We start from the raw sequence: 19,029 nt of genomic DNA, 5'->3' as shown, positions 1-19,029 counted from the left end.
GGAGTTAGCCAACTCCTTAAGGAGTTCACAGCATCGGGGGAGAACTAGCCCTTAGCAAGCCTACCAGTAAATGTCTGATTGCAAATGATGTAGGAGAGTTCCAGGGTGCCCCGTGGGAGTGTAGCCGGGGGCCTGATGAAGTGTAGAGGCCTGAAGGATCGGGGGGAATTAACCCAGCAGACAGCTCCAGACAAGAGGGAGCCATGTGCATGAAAGCCCACGTCGAAAGCGGAACTAAAAAGTAGCCAGCGTGGCTGGTGCCTCACCGGGGGGATGGTAATATCAAGGGCAGGCAGGGTGCTGGGCCAAGCTGGGCAGTGCTGGCAAGAGCTTACGAGTTTTGAGGAGCAGGGGAGAATGCCAGGATCAGAGATGTGCTTTCATCGTATTGTTCCCCTGGGTGGTATGGGGGTTAGGGGCTCCAAGAAGGACAAGATGACAGAGGAGCAGGCCCTGGAGAGACTGCCCGGGCTGTGGACAAGAACTGCTAGGTCAGAGTTGGGGAGAAAGGAGAGATTCCTTTCCCTGGAGGTAGAATTAGCAAGGCTTGGGGATGCATTAATCAGTGAGGGAGAGCAAGGTGCCAAGAATGGGCGCCAGGTTTCTGGCACAGGCGGGTAGGTGTATGGAGATGCCATTTAGTGGCACAGGAATGTCTACAAGGGGGAATTAAGTGTCCCATCTGGGCCACGACTGTTGTGAGATGCCTGCGTGCAGGTGTTAAGTAGGGAGTCTCTGGGAATCTGGACTTTAGAAAGTCTGGAAGTGATCGCTTTCAGGCTAACTTTTCTGATAGGAACCAGTCAGCAGGACCGGTTGTCCGTTAAAGGAGCCTTGGTTTGGGACAAGGGTGCTTAGCAGTGTCATCTTTGCTAAAGGGGTAGTTTAGAGAGCAAGGGCCCTGTAGTCAGAAGAAACAGACCTGATTCACCATGGGCAAGTTGTTCAACGATCTCTTCCTCATTCAGCAACCTTCAGTGGCTCCCTACTGGCCAAGAATGGCATCCAAGCTCCTTATAACCTCATCCAGAGCCTTTCCAGTAGGGCCTCACCTTATCTCTCTGGCCTCACCTCCCACTGCATGCCACCCGTCCTCTGCCCCAGTCCAACAGCCCGTCTCCCTTTCCGCCTCCTGCGTCTGCCCTCTGCTGGGATGCCTTCTCCCTCCCTCCTTTCTTCAAGTGGACCCACTCCCCTGCCCTGGAACGCTCAGAGTGGCTCTATATTTGGCATTTGGCCTCTTAGTGTTTTCTGCCCTGCTGGTTATCCCTTCCTCTCTGGAGCCTTCCAGGGTCACACGCCCCTCTTCCAGGTTCCTCGACCGCCCAGCACAGAGAGATGCTCCCACCTAGCCTGCTTCCTGCTACTTTGTGCGAAGCTGCCTCATTTTTGCATCTGTTGCTCTCGCTCACACATCCTACCTGTCCTGGCCCCCACACACTTGTGCATGATCTGGGCGCACCCCGCAGAGGACATGGATGTCAGAAAGGGGCAGGCAGAGCAGGTTCTAAAAATAAGAACGTTTTCTCTTCCTGTGCCTGAAACTCCCTGGCTTCTGTTTTCTAATGGCCCAAACAGCTTTTCCTGAAACAGGACCATGGTTCAAGATTCGAGCGGCAGTGCGGAGCATGACGCAGGTGCTCCTGCCCGTGGCATCCTCTGCATGAACCTAACCAGGGTTGTAGGTCCAGGGACTGTCATGCTCTGTCACCATCAGAATTCTGTTTTTCTCCCTCATCCCTCTAGGAGTTACTGCAAGAGCTCAAGCACCTCAAAATCAAGGTGGAAGAGTTGGAGAATGAACGGAATCAGTATGAGTGGAAGCTGAAGGCCACTAAGGTACGAGGTGGTTCTGATGCTTTCTGAGAGTCGCTGAGGTCCACTGGGGAAGGTCTGTGTTCACGCTCGGGGTTTGCTGTAGCCTGAGCTGGAAACACGCAGATTGACCCTCCTGTGCACACACAGACAGCTTTGATCCAGAAGGCTCTTTTCATAGGGAGAGGCCCCTGAGATTAGGCGCTGCTGGAGTAGCTGAGTCTCCTTCCTCTTGCTGTGCTCCATAGCACCCTTAGGCTGATGTGCGACCAGGAAGGGGCTGTGAGCAAGTGAGAAGTCTTAAGGCAGATGAACGCCAATGTTATACTGGCTGCCTCATTTTAAATGTAGCAGTCCCCTTAACACTGTTTTTAAATAATGTTTTTAAAATAGACATGCTTTATTTTTAGCCTTGAATGCGTATTTTATATATATATAAATATACTTTATTGTTTTAACGAAGTCATGTTTCTATTGAACTGGGGAGCCCGGCTGCCCTGGGGGGTGGGGGGAAGAAACAGCCCTGGAGAAGCATTCCTGGGCGAGGGAGCCTCTGAATGCACATCTAGTATTTCACTAAGGTCTCTGCAGCGCCACCCAGAGGTGTTACCAGATTTTCATGTTTACTTCTTACTAGAGTTTTAAAAAATCCTTAAGAATTTTCTTCACTTCTAGTTTGCAATTTTTTTTTCTGTAAGTTAACTTTTAATGACCATAAAAACAGTACTCATTATAGGGGATTTTTAAGCCATAAAAAATGAATAAAGATCACTTCTTCCCCCCACCCCCCCCAGGAGCTACCATTTGTAGTATTTCCTTCTAGGAATTTCTCTTTATGGCATGCTATTAAAATTCTGAACATGATACTGATGTCTGCATAACCTGTTGTACAGAATGATTTTCTTCACCACTGTACGGATGAGGAAGCTGAGGCACAGAGCAGCTGAGTAACTTTCCCAAGATCTTACCAAGTCAGCACCAACCCTAGGCAATACAAACCCGCTTATCTACAGCTCTGTTTTTATCTAAGGGTATCCTCGTATGTACAGTGCTTCCGTTACTGTTCCAGGAGCAGTGGTTTTCTCAAAGAGCTCAGAACCTTCTGTCACAGGGTTCCACTCAAGCGAGTCCTGTCTCCGGGAAGCCTCCGAAGTTGTACACACCACCCGTTAGGAAACCAAATAACTCTTCTTAGATCGCCAAAGCTCTTTGCCTTGACATATAGACCTTTGAGATACGACAGGTTATTTAGTAACTCCCAGGTGTGGGGCACCTCCCGTGTGCCGGAACACATCAAGACTTTACCTGCTTTTTCTTGTTTGATCCATAAAATAAGCTAGTGAGGTCTGTGAGTTTACTATCCTCATTTTAGTGGTAAGAAAACCGAGGCTCAGAGTGGCCAAGATGAGGTTCTAGTCTGGATCTGTGTCATTCCAAAAACCATGCTCTTTTCCCTATAAAATCCTGATTCCCTATGGTAAAAACCTGTACTGTTCTTGAAAGTTCTCTTCAGTTATCTGTGTAAAGCTTGTCAGCCCTTGCAGGCCATTCATTTTCCAGTGCAGCAGCAGCAGGGCGTGCTCCCTGGGCTTAACGAGGCGGAGTATTTGCAGAGACCTGGGGCACCCCTCTGCCTGGTGCCAGTTTGCATGCCTTTGCCTCGGATCTCTTGCCACACAGCTGCAGCCTCAGCGGCTGTGGCAGGAGCATCCTTTGCCCTCGTAGTCAGGTAGAGAGCCTGTGGGCTGTTGTGGCCTAGACTCCCCAGCTATGGGGACATCTGTCATTTCTGGCCCGTTCTGTGGAAATTGACACATGGGAGGTTGGGCCCAGGCACTTAATCTGTAATGTTTTAAGTGATGACCTCCCCCAGAGGCAGGCCTCAGAGAAAAGAGACCTCCTTGTGCCAGGTGCTGGGCTCTGCCTCCATGGGCCCACATCACTGACATCCACCCTGGGTCCCGCAGACAAGCACTGGGCATCCAGATTCCTAACAGAGACCAGCTCTCACTCTTACTGCAAAGAAAGAGGAAAATGGTTGTGGGAGGTACAAGAGGGATTAGGAAACTGTCTTCTAAGAACAGTATGGTCCTTGTAGGAATGAGAGGAGTTTGGACTGCAGGTCTCGAGGCTGAGGTTTTCAGAAGCCACTGACCCCGTTAGTGGTCAGCCATGGGCAGCGAGGCCCTTGGTGAGCTGTGGAAAGCTGCCGCATGGCTGTGGGTCTCAGCAAGCCGTGTGATGTAGCGGGGCTTGGCTCCCTGGCCTCTGTGGGTCGGTACCACCGAGCAGAGGGGCAGTGCTCCATAGGACACTTTGGAGTAAGGAGATCCTACCTCCTTGTTCTTTACATGGTCATCTCTTTCCCGTTTGGGGGATATCGGGGAAGGTTTATTCAGGGACCCTGAGGTGGGCTCAGGGAGCCCCCGCCCCCTAATAGTGGCCCCCATGTGTGCTAGTAACTCTGAAGCATGCAGGCCGCGGTGGGTAGCAGCCGGCTTCGGAGCAGGTGGGGTTTGCATCCTGGGCACTGGTCCTGGTTCCTCCCCAGAAGCAACATGCAGGGATATTGCTTCCTCCCATGGTTTCCTGTGAGGAGTGAGTGAGGTTTGATGTAAGAAATCAGCGAGCACAGGGGCAGAGTGGGCGCTCCGTCAGAGTGTCCTGAAACCGGACACAAGGCCTGTTGGGCAGAGGGGCCACCAACAGGCTCAACAGGCTCGGGGCTCGTCTGGTTACTTGAAATTGTTCAAAGTTAACTCCGGCCTGTGTGGGGAAGGATGGCCCACTGCGTAACCTTGAGGCATGAGGGGGGATGTGGCTGGGCTCCCCCCACAGGAAGGGATGGCCGGAGGACAGGGCCCCGCTGTGTGTTGACAGGCTCCGGAGTTAGTCCTTACCCCCTTACTTTGGTTGGATACTCCGAGAACTAGCTGGTTATCCACAAGGAAAGGAATACGATGAGAGGAGCCACAGTATCTCTTTTATTGAGCACTTACTGTCTACCAAGCATTAGGCTAAGTTGTCCGTGACCATTATCTTACTTAATCCTCACCACAGCCCTATGAGGTAGATGCTATTTTCCCTGTTTCATAGATGAGGCAAGACTCAGAAAGGTTAACTTGCCTAAGGTCACTCAACCAGGAAATGAGAGAATCCAAGTTTGGCTCCAAAGCCATTGTGCCCGGTGGGATGGGACCAACACAGTTCTGATCTTCTCATGAGTATGGGAAGGCGTGGACAATCACACCTACTGTCATGTGTGAAATTTAACCTGCTCTGCTTAGTAGAGATGTGGGAACCACCCAGTACAACGGTCCATGTACGTCTGTGTATGAATGCATGTATGCGGGTTTGTGGCTGTACTTACATGCTTTATTTGCAACAGTGTATCTGCTCAGCACACCTAAATGCTTGTATGTGTGGACATGAGGGTGAGCGTGCGCAGGTGCCTGGAGGCTGGGCAGGGGCCGTGCCTATGCATGACGGGTGGGAGAGTACTTGCAGGAGGAACTCTTGGCTTACTCTTTGTCTACCAGTAGTGGTTTGATTTCCCCTATCCTTCCTGTATGGGCTGGGAAAATGAAAGATGTGTGCACTTGTCACAGTGGTGTACATACATGCTCTTGCATGAATGTCTCGGGAGAAGGAAGACCACAGCCAGAAAGAGAATACCCATCAGCAGCCCTCCCATTGCACACCATCCCAGCTTGTCAGGCCTCCGGGGTGACTGGGCCTCAGAGGGCAGGGAAGAGAAAGAGCCTGGTCAGGTAGGAGGATGCAGGTGACCAGCCCGAGCTGTGGTCAGGGCCAGATTGACCAGGAAGAATGAGTTCCTTGGGCAGAGCTCCCTGTTGTGGGGAGGGCAGTAAGCACCTCCCACTGCGCGCCCCTGACACCTCTGCTCCTGACTTACCCGCAGGTTCCAGGACCCATTGGTCCTGGGCTGTGAACGACTTGAGGTACTCCATCACAGTCTGGTAGTCCCTCTGAGCTCCCGGGGACCCCTCTGTTGCTCTTTCAGGCTGAGGTCGCCCAGCTGCAAGAGCAGGTGGCCCTGAAGGATGCAGAAATTGAGCGTCTGCACAGCCAGCTCTCCCGGACTGCAGCCCTCCACAGTGACCATGCAGAGAAAGGTAACCGGCTAGGCCATGATAGGATGTGCTTGCCCCTGGGCCCCGGGCATGTGTGTCCATGAGTGCGTATGTGTATGCCTGTGTGGGTAGGCATGCTGATGTGTGCATGTGTCCTGTGTGTGTGCAAACATGTCCTAGTGAACAGATGCACATGGGTGTGTGTGCGCATGCGTGAGCTTGAACGGGCCTATAAAGCACAGCTCTGTTGTAGACTCATTGCCGTGAACCTCTCGCGTGTAGTCTGATCACTAAGCTCTGTGCAGCTACCTCTGGAGCTCTTCTTTCACTTGACTGGAAGGACTTGTTTTGTGTCATCCCCATGGGGGAGGCTTTAGTGATTCACTCACTTAGTGGATGTCCGCCTGATACTCATACAAGGCCCTGAGGTCACAGGAACAAAGCAATTATTTTTCATCCTTTAGATCTCAACTTCAGTGTTACCCCTGAGAAAGACCTATTCTGGCCACCCTGCCTCAACGAGGTGCCCCTCCTGCCCCAGTCCTGTTTTTCTCTAACTCGGCATTCTTCTTATTTCCGTCCGAGCACTTAACATGTATCAGGGCTGCACTGGGGGAGGTCTCTTGGTGTAGACTGTTGTCCTCACTGTGGGGCCAGGCCTGTGTCTATTCTCTTTAAGACCAGATCCCACAGAGCTTCGCACAGCATTCAGCCATGGTAGGCTCCTAAGAAATACTGAGTAAATGAAAGGATGGTGAATGGACCTTGATAAGTTCAAGTCTGCTGATTAAAAAGGGAAGGATGAATCCTCAAATCCTCTCATTCACACCTGTTTAATATCTACAGCTCTTCACCTGGTGTACAAAATGATCGCGTACCTTCCGACTTCTCCTCCCCTGTCAGCCTTAGCGCTGCTTCGCTTAGGTCCCTGGCTGGGGTAGGGAAGCCATGCAGCCCTGAAGGAATGACTCGGGCTAGAGAAGGAAATTAGTGGCCCATATGTTCATCCCTCCCCCAGCCTTCCTTAGTGTCTTCCGAAGCCTCTGAGCATGTCCCCTACCTGCCAAGGCTCAAGGTGGAGGCTGGGGCCCCCTGAGACATCCTAGCCTCTCTGTGATGCTTAACCTGCACAGAACGCTTTCTGTGCCCTGATTCTAGGCCAGGCAGCCTTCCCCTGCCACCCTATGCTTCTCTACAGTCCAGCCTTCTAGTCCATCATCAGATAACTCTTGGAGCTGGTCCTTTGATCGTTTGCTGCTCAAGTTGGGCTCTGCCCAAAGCACTGAGGTTTGCCAGTCTTCACATGGAGCTTACCACCCTCCTCCCACAAATGGGAGAGCTGTAGAGCTGATCTTGAGCTGCCAAGAGCCTAAGATAGTGAGCAGGCACTCTGAAAATGAATCTCTTTGCCTATTTACACAAAGTCTCTAAATTTACTCTTCCTATTCTTGTTGTAAGTGGGATGCCTGTAGTTTGGTTCCTTTGTCCCCTGCGCTTTGCTTGCAGTAATCAGTTTAGGAATGGGGATAGGTCCTTGTTTTGAAACTCCAGTTATGTGACAATCCCTAGGCCTAAATATTTAGAATGACCTCCAGCTCCTTTAGGCACTGGCCTTTGGCCCTGCAGACCAGTTGGGGAAGAGTCCCTCTTTGGCCCAGAGAGAGCAGGCCATGGGTTGTCCACCACAGATGGACACAGGTACCTTGGCCCACAGGGAAATTCTATACGTTTATGAAATAGGATAGTTTTCCTTAACTGTAGAGTTTGTTTTAATATATTTATAGATGTGTCTAAACATTTGTTAGTCAGTTCTGACTGTACCCTTTTAAATTAAGCCAAGTACCCAGCTCTTTTACATAATCATTCTTTTCTCATCTTCATTCAGCTGTAGACTTTTTTTTTTTTATTATTTTAAATTCGACTTTGCCACAATCCATGGGACTGTATTTCTCCAAAACTAGTTGGCAGCCCAGGTGCGTGCCCACTCAAGTAATCACTGATAAATGTCTGTATTCTTCAGAGATGTTGATTTTGAAAGATTTGGGGGTTCTTCTGTGTCACCTTTGAGTAAATGGTATTTTGATTTTCCCCACTAATGTCTATAAAGAGAAGATAAAATGCTAAGCTCATCCATTCGTTTAGCAGTCCAACAAATGTTTAATGAGACTGACGATTGCCAGACATCATCACAGGCTCTTAAAGAAGTAAAAGAGCCCATGTGCGATTTATTCACAAGGAAAGTGTCAGCAGCTTAGCATGTGGGAATGGCTATCTGTGTTTACGTAATTCTTCCTACACCTAAATTCTTTTAGACCAAGAAATTCAACATCTGAAAATGGGGATGGAAACTTTGCTTGTTGCCAATGAGGATAAGGTAAGGGCAGCCTTCTTCTTCCTCTGCTGACATCTCCGGCTGTTCGGTCCCTACTGGTCTCTGATATTCTGGGCAGGGCCATGCCCAACAGGCCACTGACCCAGGGCTATGTCAGGAGAATGGCTTCTGCCTCTTAGAGACTGAACCTCAGCCACCTGTTTTTGGCCTTGATGCCTGGGAACTTTGCCTAAGTGAAATCTCCCAGAGGCAGATTAAAGTCGTACCTGTTCATGCTGGTGTGGGAAAAAAAAATACCACCGTGGTTATTGCCAACACCATAACTGCTGTTTAGACTCCTGGCAAAACGTGACAACAGTGCACCAGTCTCCTATGTGCACAGTCTGGTGGTAGACTCAACACAGAGACACAAGGCAGCATGTGATGTGCTTAACCTCCTGCCTTCTGTCCTTCACGTCTGATTCCTGCATGATCCTAGAGTAGCCTCCTCTTTAACTAGAGAGCACCTACCTGGGACAAGCATCAGCTCTGAGGACCACAGCCCTGCATCTTATAGATGAGACTGAGATTCAGAGTACTTGAGGAGTTTTGTCCAAGGTCAGGTAACAGTAGGTATTGGAGCCAGGGTTTACCCCCAGGCTGTCTAATGCCAAAATCCGTGTGGCCTCCCAAGCCCCCAGACCTTGGCTGAAAGAAATGGTCTCCTCTGGGAATTCTGTCTGTCTCAAAAGGAATCTCAGACTCCCCAGGAACAGGTGAGGGTCCTGGATAAACACGCCAGCTTTATTTTAATCTTTCTTTGTGTGTAGCTCCAGAGGACAATAGTTGAACCGGGAGACAGATTTCTAAGGCTACCTCAGAAGGGTAGGGAGATAGTGAGCTTCCTGATCCAGAAATGTGTTTCTTAGGTTCCATGTAGCATCTCTTCTCAGTGTGCCCAGAACATAGTGTGGGCCCCACATGAAATCCTCGGAAGAGCCAGCAGTGGTGTTCACGTATAGTCTGTTCTCACACTGTGACAGGACCGTCGGATACAGGAGCTCACAGGGCTGCTAAACCAGTACCGACGGGTGAAGGAGATGATGATGGCAACTCAAGGTGAGGGCAAGGAGGGTTCTGCCGTTTTCTCCCAGAGGTATTTCGTCGACTGCATTAAACCCAGGGGCATTTCACCAGACGGCTCTTCATCTTCATTTGGAGAAGATCCTCTGCTGGAGAATGGAGCTGGTTAGACTGTCCTGGACAGTGGGAAATTGGCAGCTGTTGATTTCTAGAAACTATGTCTAGTGATAGTTCTGAGCTCCCAGGGACTAAGCAGATCATCAAGAAAATAAAGCCATCAGTGCGAGCCCTTGGGAATCACCATCCTTGGATTCCCAGGATACCCCTTAGGGGCAGTGAGTGCAGTCAAACCTCCACCAAAAATCAGTTTGGTACCCTCCTGGGGGATTAGAGCTTGTCCACTTCCTGAAGAATCTAAAAGCTCCCCCAGCAGATTCTCAGGGACTCAGGGAGCCTTGCCTGAGTCCCTGGGTGCTGGGGTTCCTCAGGAAGGCACAGGGCAGGGAGAGCTGTCTGTGTTTCATATTGGCAGCCTGGGCTGAACCCACCATGCACACAGTGTTAGTGTTCGTATGAGCACAGCAGGCCGTATGCCAGGCTGCCTGCCTTATCCTTCATGCCATTGACCTGGGCTCCCATCACAGTCTGGGAAAGCAGCTGCTTCGCAGGAGGGGCATGCTCTGAGGGTATTCAGAGACCTCATTCTGGCCGAGCTTCTGCTGGCCCTACACACATATCACTGCCCTGTTCTCCCTCTTCCTTTGGTATTTGGGGTCAAGTAAGAAGAGCCTGATTGCTGTGGCCAAGGAATGAGAAGGTTGGGGTGGAATACTAGGGGTTGCCTTCTCGCTGTTCCACACATGAACTTTGCCCTTGAGATGATCTTCATGGTCATGAGAGCCCTTCTTCAGATGCCCTGAAGAATCTTACGAGTCACACTCTTAATGTACCTTTATATATTCCTTAGGCTCCCTTAATGAAGGAGAAAGACTTAGAATTTTGCGTAATTACTCCGCGGTAGTGATCCCCCCCTTCTGCGTTAATGCTTCCAGGGCCTTCCGAAAGAACTCTCTCAATCAATGAAGAAGAACTTGAGGGAAGTTTCAGAAAGTGGAACCCTGCGAATAAAGGCCCTGAAGAATTACTTAAACCAGAGGTGCTATGTTTCATCCATGCTGTGGGGTTTCGGCAGGCCCTAGGAGCTTACATTGAGCTTGGGGGAGGATCTAATCAGGTACCTGTCAGGTATAAATCTTGACAGGTGAGACAATAAATGGATGGAGTGACCCCCAAGGCCTTGGGGAGAACATTGAGGGTGGAAACGGATCCAGGCACTGGCCTGTGTTCTGACTGGGAGGGGCAGCATCATGGATACTGGACTTGCAAGGGTAGGAATTAATCAATCCAGTTCCTTGTTTCTTTCTGTCTTTCCTCTCTGGGGTATAAGCAGAGACCAAAGGTGGTTTCATTTTATTTCCCCATTTCTCCAGTGTCTGTAACAGTGCCCGACGCACAGGAGAATGCAGATATTTGTCGAATGGATGAATGTGTCTTGCTTGTTGAGGGGTATAAATTCAACTATTGCTGGGATCCGTTCCTATTTCAGATACCCCCTCCAGCCCCTATTACCAGCAGACAGATTTTCTTTCTCTTACACAAATCTCTCTGCATTTAGACTAGATACAAATAAGCAAATAAACTCATAGATCCAGATCTCAAGGGGAAAAGGGGCTTTGGCCCAGGATATAAAAGGTTCATGAAACTCTGGAATGGCCGAACTGAAGAGGATCTTAGGGGTCTAGCTCAACTCTTTTAATTAAGGGAGGAGCAAAAATGTCACCAAGTGTCCCAGTTATCAAGTCAGACAAACATTACAGATTGCTGACAATATTATGGAAGCAATGATTGACGCTCAGTACCTCTGTGTGGTCACTGTGATGAACACTGTCCATGGCTCTCACCTCATTTCTCCCCATGACACCCTTGTGGGATTCTTATTTTATTGTGAAGCTGAGGTTCAGAGAGGGTAATTAATCTGCTCTAGGTCACACAGCAGCTAGATGGCAGAACCTGGAATTGGACCCTGACCAAAAAGCCCAGGCCTTTAACAACTGTATTATAATGCCGGGGTTTTCCCGACAGTAGATCAAAAAGGTATTTACTAGGCTCTAGAGAAAAGGTCATCTTTGCACTTTGTACAATACTGAAAACATCAAACTGTGTCCTCCGTAGATGCCACCATTAGCTCATGGTCCACCTGTAATGCTCTTCCCTTTTTGTCTTCTCACTAAGCCCATTCTCATTTCTCAAGTGTTCTCCCCTCTGAAGCCCCTTTCTGAAGCATCCCTCCCTCCTCTCCATCCCTATATTGCCTTATAGGTATGAGTACCGTAAGAATCTCCACTCTGATCTTTTATCCTAATTGTCTGCCTGTCTGCTGTGGGGAGCACTTACCCAAACCCAGCATGGGGCCTGGCAGGCCATGGAGGTTGCTCATGTTTGTTAAGTGAATGTATCAATTCTAGTGCTTCTTGTTGTAAGCACCAGAAATCGACTCTGGCTAACCTACACCAAGAAGGCACGTTTTTGAGAGGGGTGCTTGATGGCTTCCTGCATGAAAGGAAAAGCTGAAGAAACCAGCTCAGAAAGGGCAGGAGCAGCAGGGTCTCCAGGGGTTCAGGTGTCAGGACTCTACTGCAGAGATACCGACGTAGGTCTGGGGTGGAGGGGCAGGTTGGCCCACGTTTCCAATACTCCTTTCTCCTGGGCATCCGGAAAGAGCAAGGACCTGTATTGACAGAGCCATCGTGGCTGAACCTAGGGAAGGAAGTAGAACTCCTCAAGGGGAGTTGTCCAAAGAAGGAGAAAGGATGGTAGGTGGTCTTCAGACAGTAACTGTCGCCTACAGTGACGTCTGTTTCTGGTGCAGATGCCTCCAAGATGTAGCTCTCCCACCATGGGGCCACCTCCACTACCGCAGAAATCACTGGAAACCAGGTAGGGGTCCTGATCCTGTCCCCAGAGCTGCTGTTCCCTCAGCCCATCCTTGGGGCTCCTGCATGGCAGGGACTGGCCATGCATGGTGAGCACAGCCACATGTCCTGGGCACATCTCCCCTTCCATTGAGCAGCCCTCCAGGCCCTGGCAGTGGCCACAGTGTGGCCTAGGCCGTGGAGCAGTCACGAACTGTGCCTGCCTCCCCTGGCCACACAGGGGCTTCCCTTCCCATGGGCTAAGGGTCTGGGCCATTGTCACTTAGAAAAGACCTGGCCAGGGGTTGGATCCTCAAAGGGGAGGTCGCTGCAGGTCATCTGTGCCCTCCAGGGGGCTCCTAAGGGGCTGGGAGCATCCCATGACATAGGTCTCATTTTCATCAGCCCCCTCTTGAAAGTCCTTCCTGCTCTCAGGAGTCCTAGAGCCCTGTGACAGTGACAGTCCCATCTCCCCAGGGAGAGCCATTTCTCCTACAGAGAGGTTGATCCAGTTGCTTTGGGGAAGCTTCACATGGCAATGAGCTCATAATGGGCTGGCCTGTGAGGTCACCTGGCTGCCCCCTGTCTGGTTCCCTCTAAAATGAACCTATTTCTAGCTCCCTATGTCAGCAATTTAGAACACACTTCCAAGTTGTGCCCCATGTAGTGGAGATACAGAGGCTCCCATGCCAAGAGCAGACTGTCTTTCAGGGACGGTGTCTGGGGAAATTGGCCGTAAGTATGATGGAAGCTTCTCCAGAATGGTGCTGAGGCTCCAGAACATACGGTGCTCAGGACCCAACTTTCTAGAGAGCCGTTGTTTCCCTCAGCCTTTAGCCCTAGAGAAAAATGTCAGTGTCAAAGACAGCAATTGGCAGTCAGTTTTGCACAATAAGAAATTTAGTTTAGGAGTTCACTCAGGAGGAAGTCAACACTGATTAACTCACACTGACCAGACTCACAGGAGACCAATGTACTAAGAGATTCTGCTTTATTCATATAAACTGAGAAACATAACTGCCAAGGAGACTTGTCACAAGGTAACCCTTGTGACCACTGGTGGCACGGCCTCTTCTCTATACAGTTGATGCCCTTCTCTGCAAAATAACCTGAAAAAGCAAATTCCTCTGAGCAGAGTAGTCGGGGCATACAGAGCTAGGGCAAAGGGTTGGAAGATTCTAGCAGGGTGCTCCGGAGCTGTGGCTGGCTGAAATACTTATCTTCACTCTAGTGTGGGACAGCTCCTTCCTCCCTGGACTACGTATTAAATAAATGGACAAGGCAGAGTCTTTTCTTTTGAGACTACAGACCAGTTAGCTTCCATTGATGTAATAGAATTGAGTGTGTTCTAGATTTTCAAGGAATGCCGAGGCCTTTTGATTTGGATTTAGATGATGCTCTCATGCCCTCAGCAACACATTGACCAGACTATCCCTGGAGGTGGGCCAGTCTCCTATGTAGTGGTTGTGATGAGAGGGTGGCTTTTTCCTGACCTTGTCGCTAAACCCACTTAACAGACTACTGGTAAAATACTTGGTATGTCCTCTCCATGAATGAGCTCCTTGTCTAGTAACTGTTTCATTGTTCCCTTTCTTTTGTGTTTTTTCCAGAGCTCAGAAAAAACTCTCATGTAGCCTAGAAGACTTGAGAAGTGAACCTGTGGACAAGGTCAGCCCCTCAGTCTCTCCATAAAGACTCCTGAGTTACGTACCCGGCAGTCCTGGGACACACAGGTCCCACCTTGTAGAGGCCTTTCTGACGCTGACAGGGAGGCAGGAATTACATGAAATTTTTGAGAAAACCAGTCAGGTGTGGCCCGAGGCCTCAGAGGCAGGGCAGGGCAGGGCATGCTGCCTGGAACTGATGGAGAAGATGTAGAGGTGAGCACAGGCAGGTTTTGGGAAATGGTGGGGAGCATGAGGATATAAGTTCAGAGCCACGAGTCAGATCAAACCCTAGAAGGTCTTGAGTCCTGGCTCTATATCCCCAGAGCCACTCTGGGAGCATTGCAGGGCTTTTGAGTGAGGAAGTAATGGGATAAAGTGATGAGCCCAGGAGTGAGTTATGGGATAAATTTAGGAGATTGGAGAGGAAGCTTTTTTTAAGAGTCTAGAGAGATGTGAGGAGGGCTTTGTGGCCCCTTATTTGAGGGTAGCCCTTGACCAGGTGGGTGTCCCTGGTGCTGGAGGGGGAGGTTGCAGGTTCTTGAGCAAGGTCACTGGAGACCAGGGCTCCTTCCCTGATAGAGCACCTTTATGGAGCCCTGCCGCATGCCGTCCCTTGGTCTGAGCAGGGTACCAGCGTCGGTAATTACAAAGGAAACCCGTGAAGACTGGAGCTGGTAGGAGCCACGGGGCCCCTTCAGTGGCTCTGCCCCTGTGGTCCTGTGCCTCTTGCTCTCCCCGGTCAGATTGCTGGCAGCTGCCCAGAACATCTGTCCATGGGGTGGACAGTGACCTGTGTTTCCTCCATGGGTGGTGATTACCTGTCAGAAAGATGGGGAGGGAGGGAATGAGCCTTGCAGCTGGAAGCAGGCAGGTGGTCCTGAGTTGTAGTTTGCAACTAACACGGGTGTCTCTTTCTCCACGCAACTGAAATCCTTGCCGCTGTACAGTGTGTCAATGGGAACCAGCTCCCAGGGGTAGAAGCCAAGGTACAGTAACTGCGTGCCCCTATCGTGCATTTGTGGTTGCATGTCTGCTGGAGTTTTCCCGGAGCAGGTTACAGCTTTTGGAAGTATGTGAATTAAAGGGAAAAGAGCACAGGAGGAAAGACAAAGCCTCCTCTCCCGTTTTCTGCTTCTGTGCACCCCGCTGTGTGGTGTGACTTCATGTCATTGTGTGATGGGATTTCTTGAAAAACTCATCCTTAACAAGGCATTGTCGATCTGATGGCTGGGAGGGGGGGGTTAGGCTTTCCACACCCGGCCAGAGGAGCGGGACAGCTCTTATCCTTTCTGCGCTCATGTGTCATGGCCAAACACAGGGGCGCACTCAGCCACCGGGGCAGGAATCTCTGTGGCATCCCCCAGCGTTGGTGTCTGGCCCTTGCTTTCTGTGACTGGGAGCTCATCACATCTTTCCCAGCTCTAGTGGGTATGTCTTCTGGGCTTCCCTAGAGTGTGCGCCCGCTGAGCCCGGCTGTCCCTCTGGAGCCCCTGGAATGAACCAGTCTCCCCTGCTCCTGACTGCTCCAGAATCGAAGTTCCTCAGGCCTTCTCTGAGTCGAACATCCTCTTCTGTGTGCGGATCACAGGCCTTTAAAGTTCCCATTCATTCTCCTTAGGGTCAGCACTGGTTTCTCCAGCTTGTGCCCTGGACCACACTTGAGCACGGTGTTCTAGATGGGGTCTGACCTAGGGACTGCTCCTGGACTTACTGCTGTCACTCCAGGCCCTGCGCATGGGGATACTTCTTGTGCCTCTGCTCACGTGCTGTCCTGGTGTGCTCAGCCCGAGGCAGGAATTGTTCCCCATTGAGAAACAATAGAACAGGCTGTGGGAGGCTATAAAGGGAAAGCGCTTTGCCTGTGTCCCTCTGACACAAAGCCCGTGTTCTTGCCGCTCTGGTGCGCTGCCTTCCCGTTCCAGCGTAAGGCAGCGGGGATTTCCCTATTCCCCTGCAACCAGCCTTATTCTTCTGTTCCTTCTGGGTCCTGTCCTGACCTTGACCCTCTCCAGCAGTGAGTCCTTCCTTCCCACCTGTCCTTCTTGGCTGAACAGAGCTGAGAGCCCTTTCTGTCGCCCTTGAGTCCTTTTGTGGTCTTTCTCACAGGCCTGGGCCGCCTGTCCTGGGTTGGGTTCTGGCCTCTTTCCCTCAACTCCGCAGTGAGCACCCAGGGTGCAGCCCATGTTGGCGGCCTCGGTCGTCCCTGCCCTGTCTTGAGGGGTGGGGGGTGGGCGCGCATGTGTGACGATGCAGCCAGAAACCTGGTTTTGAGGGCCCTTCCCCGCCCTCCTATTTCCTATGTCATGGGGAACCTGGAGTCACAGTTCCCCAAGCCTTTTGAACACTGCCTTCCCCACAGCCACAGTGGTTCCAGGTCTGACTGTGCATCAGAGTAATCTGAAATGCTCTTTAAAAATACCCACACTTGGGGTGCACTCCCAGAGGGGCAGATTCATGGGACCAGGTACAGCCCGGGAACTCGGTCTGTGCCAGTGTCCCAGGTGATTGGAGCAACTGGTACAGGGACTAGCATTTGTAAACTGTTGGTCTGACCAGGTCCAATCTCTACCTCGTGGGTCATCATGAATTTAAAAATCATGCGGTCTCCCTATCTTAAGGTTCTGATTATTTCTGCTGCACCAGCCAGTTCTTTAGACTTCCTTGGAAATTTAATCTTTTTTTCACATCTCTCCTTTCTGAGCTTGTTTATAGGGGTTAGTAGTCCACGTTCAGTGAAGGAATTGGATTTCAAACAATTTCTAGGACTTGTATTTTATAAGCACACTGAATTCAGAAATTCGTTGGACACGGCTTTTAACTAAACGAAACTTCAAGAGATGTCTCCATCATTAAACTCTCCATTACTTTTCTGTCTTGTCCGTTTTGAAATCAGAACTTCCATATTACTTTTCTTCTGGGCCCAATCAAGTAGTCCACAGTCGATTTCCTTGGTAATGTTGCTTCATTTTCTCTTCTTACTCAAATGCATTCCACTGGGTTTCCCTTAGGTTTGTGGGTTTAGGGGCCATTATATCCTTTTTCTTAAAAATTCCAGTATAGTTAACATACAGTGTTATATTAGTTTCAGGTGTACAGTATAGTGACGACTCAGTAATTCTGTATGTTACTCAGTGCTCATCATGATAACTGTACTCTTAATCCCCTTCACCTGTTTCACTCACCCCCCCCCCACCGCCACCTCCCCTCTGGTGACCATCCATTTGTTCTCTATAGTGAAGAGTCTGGTTTTTGTTTTGTATCTTTCTCACTTTGTTCATCTGTTTTATTTCTTAAATTCCACATGTGAGCGAAACCCTATGGTATTTGTTTTTCTCTGGCTGCATTATGTCCATCCTGACCAACTAAGTGCAGTTCTTTTCCCTTTACATTATCTCGTTTTTTGGGTACCCTCTCTGTGGCTAGGGTGTGTGCACAGGCCCGTTGCACTGGGGCTGAACCTCGTGCAGACTATGATCCTCAGCTCCCAAGGGAATGGTTGGTGTGTTGCCCCCGGTCTGTTTTCTGTCATCATCTTCCGAGTGTGTGCATCCCTTCTCGCTTTGTCTTAACCTGGTGTTTTTCAAAATAACTGTTATCATAATATATACATATAACTTATACATGATATCATAAATATATATAATAAAGCAACAGGTATACCCTTTACTAGAATTTGGGTTTGTTATTCAAAGTGCTCAAAGGGTCATTCATGCCTGTTAATTCGTCGCGCGTCCGAGCATCTGGCCAAATGGCAAAGCCCCCCTTTGCCAGACACTTCCACTTCCTGTTTAGGGTCAGTTGCAGTCAGCCCTGGGTTTGGGCCTGACTCTGTCCCTGTCTCCTTGTGTGGCCCTTGGGCAAGTTTCTCAGAACTCTGGTCCCTTTTCCTGGGCTAAATGATCTTTGCAAGGTCTCTGAGTTGGCCTCAGTGAAAAATGGCTCTTGGAAAGCTGAGTTGTCCCTGCATCCAAAGGTTTCCTAACTGGGTTTGAGTCTGAGTCCGATGAGTTGATTCAACAGGTCTCTCTCTCTCCCCTTCTAATAGGACAGCCCTTTCCTGGTGGAGCACAAATACCCCACGTTCCCTGGGAAGCTTTCAGGAGCTACGCCCAATGGAGCGGCTGCCAAGTTGACTCCCACTGCCCCCCAACTGGAGCCCACAGGGAGCAGCCTGCCGAGGCTGAGTGAGTGTCCAGGCCCTGCGGGTGGCGGCCCACCGTTGGAGGATGGTGGGGGTGGGTGGATGGGACAGGCCGTCCCTCTGGGTGGCCTCACTGGCAGAGAGCATGGCTCCCTGTCCGGGTTCATTGCTTCCTTTGGTAAGCCCTGTAGAGCGCCAGAGACCCAGGCTGGGAGCCAGCCCTCTCTGCAGTCACGTCCCCACCCCCATTTGCCCTCTTAGTCCTCCTGTTTTGGCCCTTTGTGTCTTTCCCATCATTCCTCTGTTCCTTCCCTCTTAGACCCCTGACTGCAGCCTTCCCATCCCTCCCTCCCTCCTCCTCTGTCAACCTGATCGTCTCTCTCCTGGCTCTGCCTTCCTCTTGCAGCCTCCCTGTTACCAGTAGGATGATATTATGCACTCTTCCCAGGGAGAGTGTTTCCTCAGGAAACTGGAGTGGGCAAGGATGTCCATTCACAGGTACCCTTTTGGTGCTTAGGGCCTGGAACCGTGGAGGTCTTTGCTGCTTTTCATGCAGAGTGGGCCATCTTGCCTCAACAACAACAGCAGATCTGTGGAGCTTAGGAGGGAACATTCTGGTCCCTGCAGAGCTCTCCCTACCCTCCTCCTCATATCTGGTGGTTCGCTGAGCCAGCCCGTGGTTTGGCTTCTGCCCTTGGCCAGCACTGCCTCTGGCTGCAGAACTCCAGATAAGCTCTTGAATGAGTCTGTCCTAGTAACACTGAAACTCCGGACTTGCAACAGCTTCAGACCATTCTCGTCTGGTCTAAGGGAGCCCTGGCACCCACACAGGAGCTGCATGTGGCCCGGTATATCAGCCCCTGCTGCTCTCCCTCCCTCTCCCTGTGTGTATGGATGCCTCGGCCTGCCAGGAAGAGGCGCCAGGAGTATTTGGTCTCCTCACGTG

General features: G+C 50.5%; 1 protein-coding gene across 2 annotated transcripts in view; it reads left to right on the top strand.

Annotated features, from left to right (window-relative positions):
- Positions 1-19,029, top strand: part of PPFIBP2 (PPFIB scaffold protein 2) — a 145,018-nt gene that overhangs the window by 109,534 nt on the left and 16,455 nt on the right. For both annotated transcript variants that reach the window (XM_028116897.2, XM_088017458.1), the window contains exons 7-15: positions 1,747-1,839; positions 5,840-5,951; positions 8,222-8,283; positions 9,264-9,339; positions 10,356-10,459; positions 12,233-12,300; positions 13,886-13,943; positions 14,890-14,928; positions 17,988-18,126. In XM_028116897.2, coding sequence (XP_027972698.2) covers positions 1,747-1,839; positions 5,840-5,951; positions 8,222-8,283; positions 9,264-9,339; positions 10,356-10,459; positions 12,233-12,300; positions 13,886-13,943; positions 14,890-14,928; positions 17,988-18,126 — 751 coding nt within the window. The remainder of the gene's footprint in view (positions 1-1,746; positions 1,840-5,839; positions 5,952-8,221; positions 8,284-9,263; positions 9,340-10,355; positions 10,460-12,232; positions 12,301-13,885; positions 13,944-14,889; positions 14,929-17,987; positions 18,127-19,029) is intronic.

The sequence above is a fragment of the Eumetopias jubatus genome, unplaced genomic scaffold, assembly GCF_037043125.1.
Source record: "Eumetopias jubatus isolate StellerSeaLion01/CBP00866 unplaced genomic scaffold, mEumJub1_p1.0 scaffold_13, whole genome shotgun sequence".
NCBI classification, from domain to species: Eukaryota; Metazoa; Chordata; class Mammalia; order Carnivora; family Otariidae; genus Eumetopias; species Eumetopias jubatus.
The sequence above is the reverse complement of the archived record's forward strand: the minus strand, read 5'-3'. Positions and strand labels throughout refer to the sequence as shown.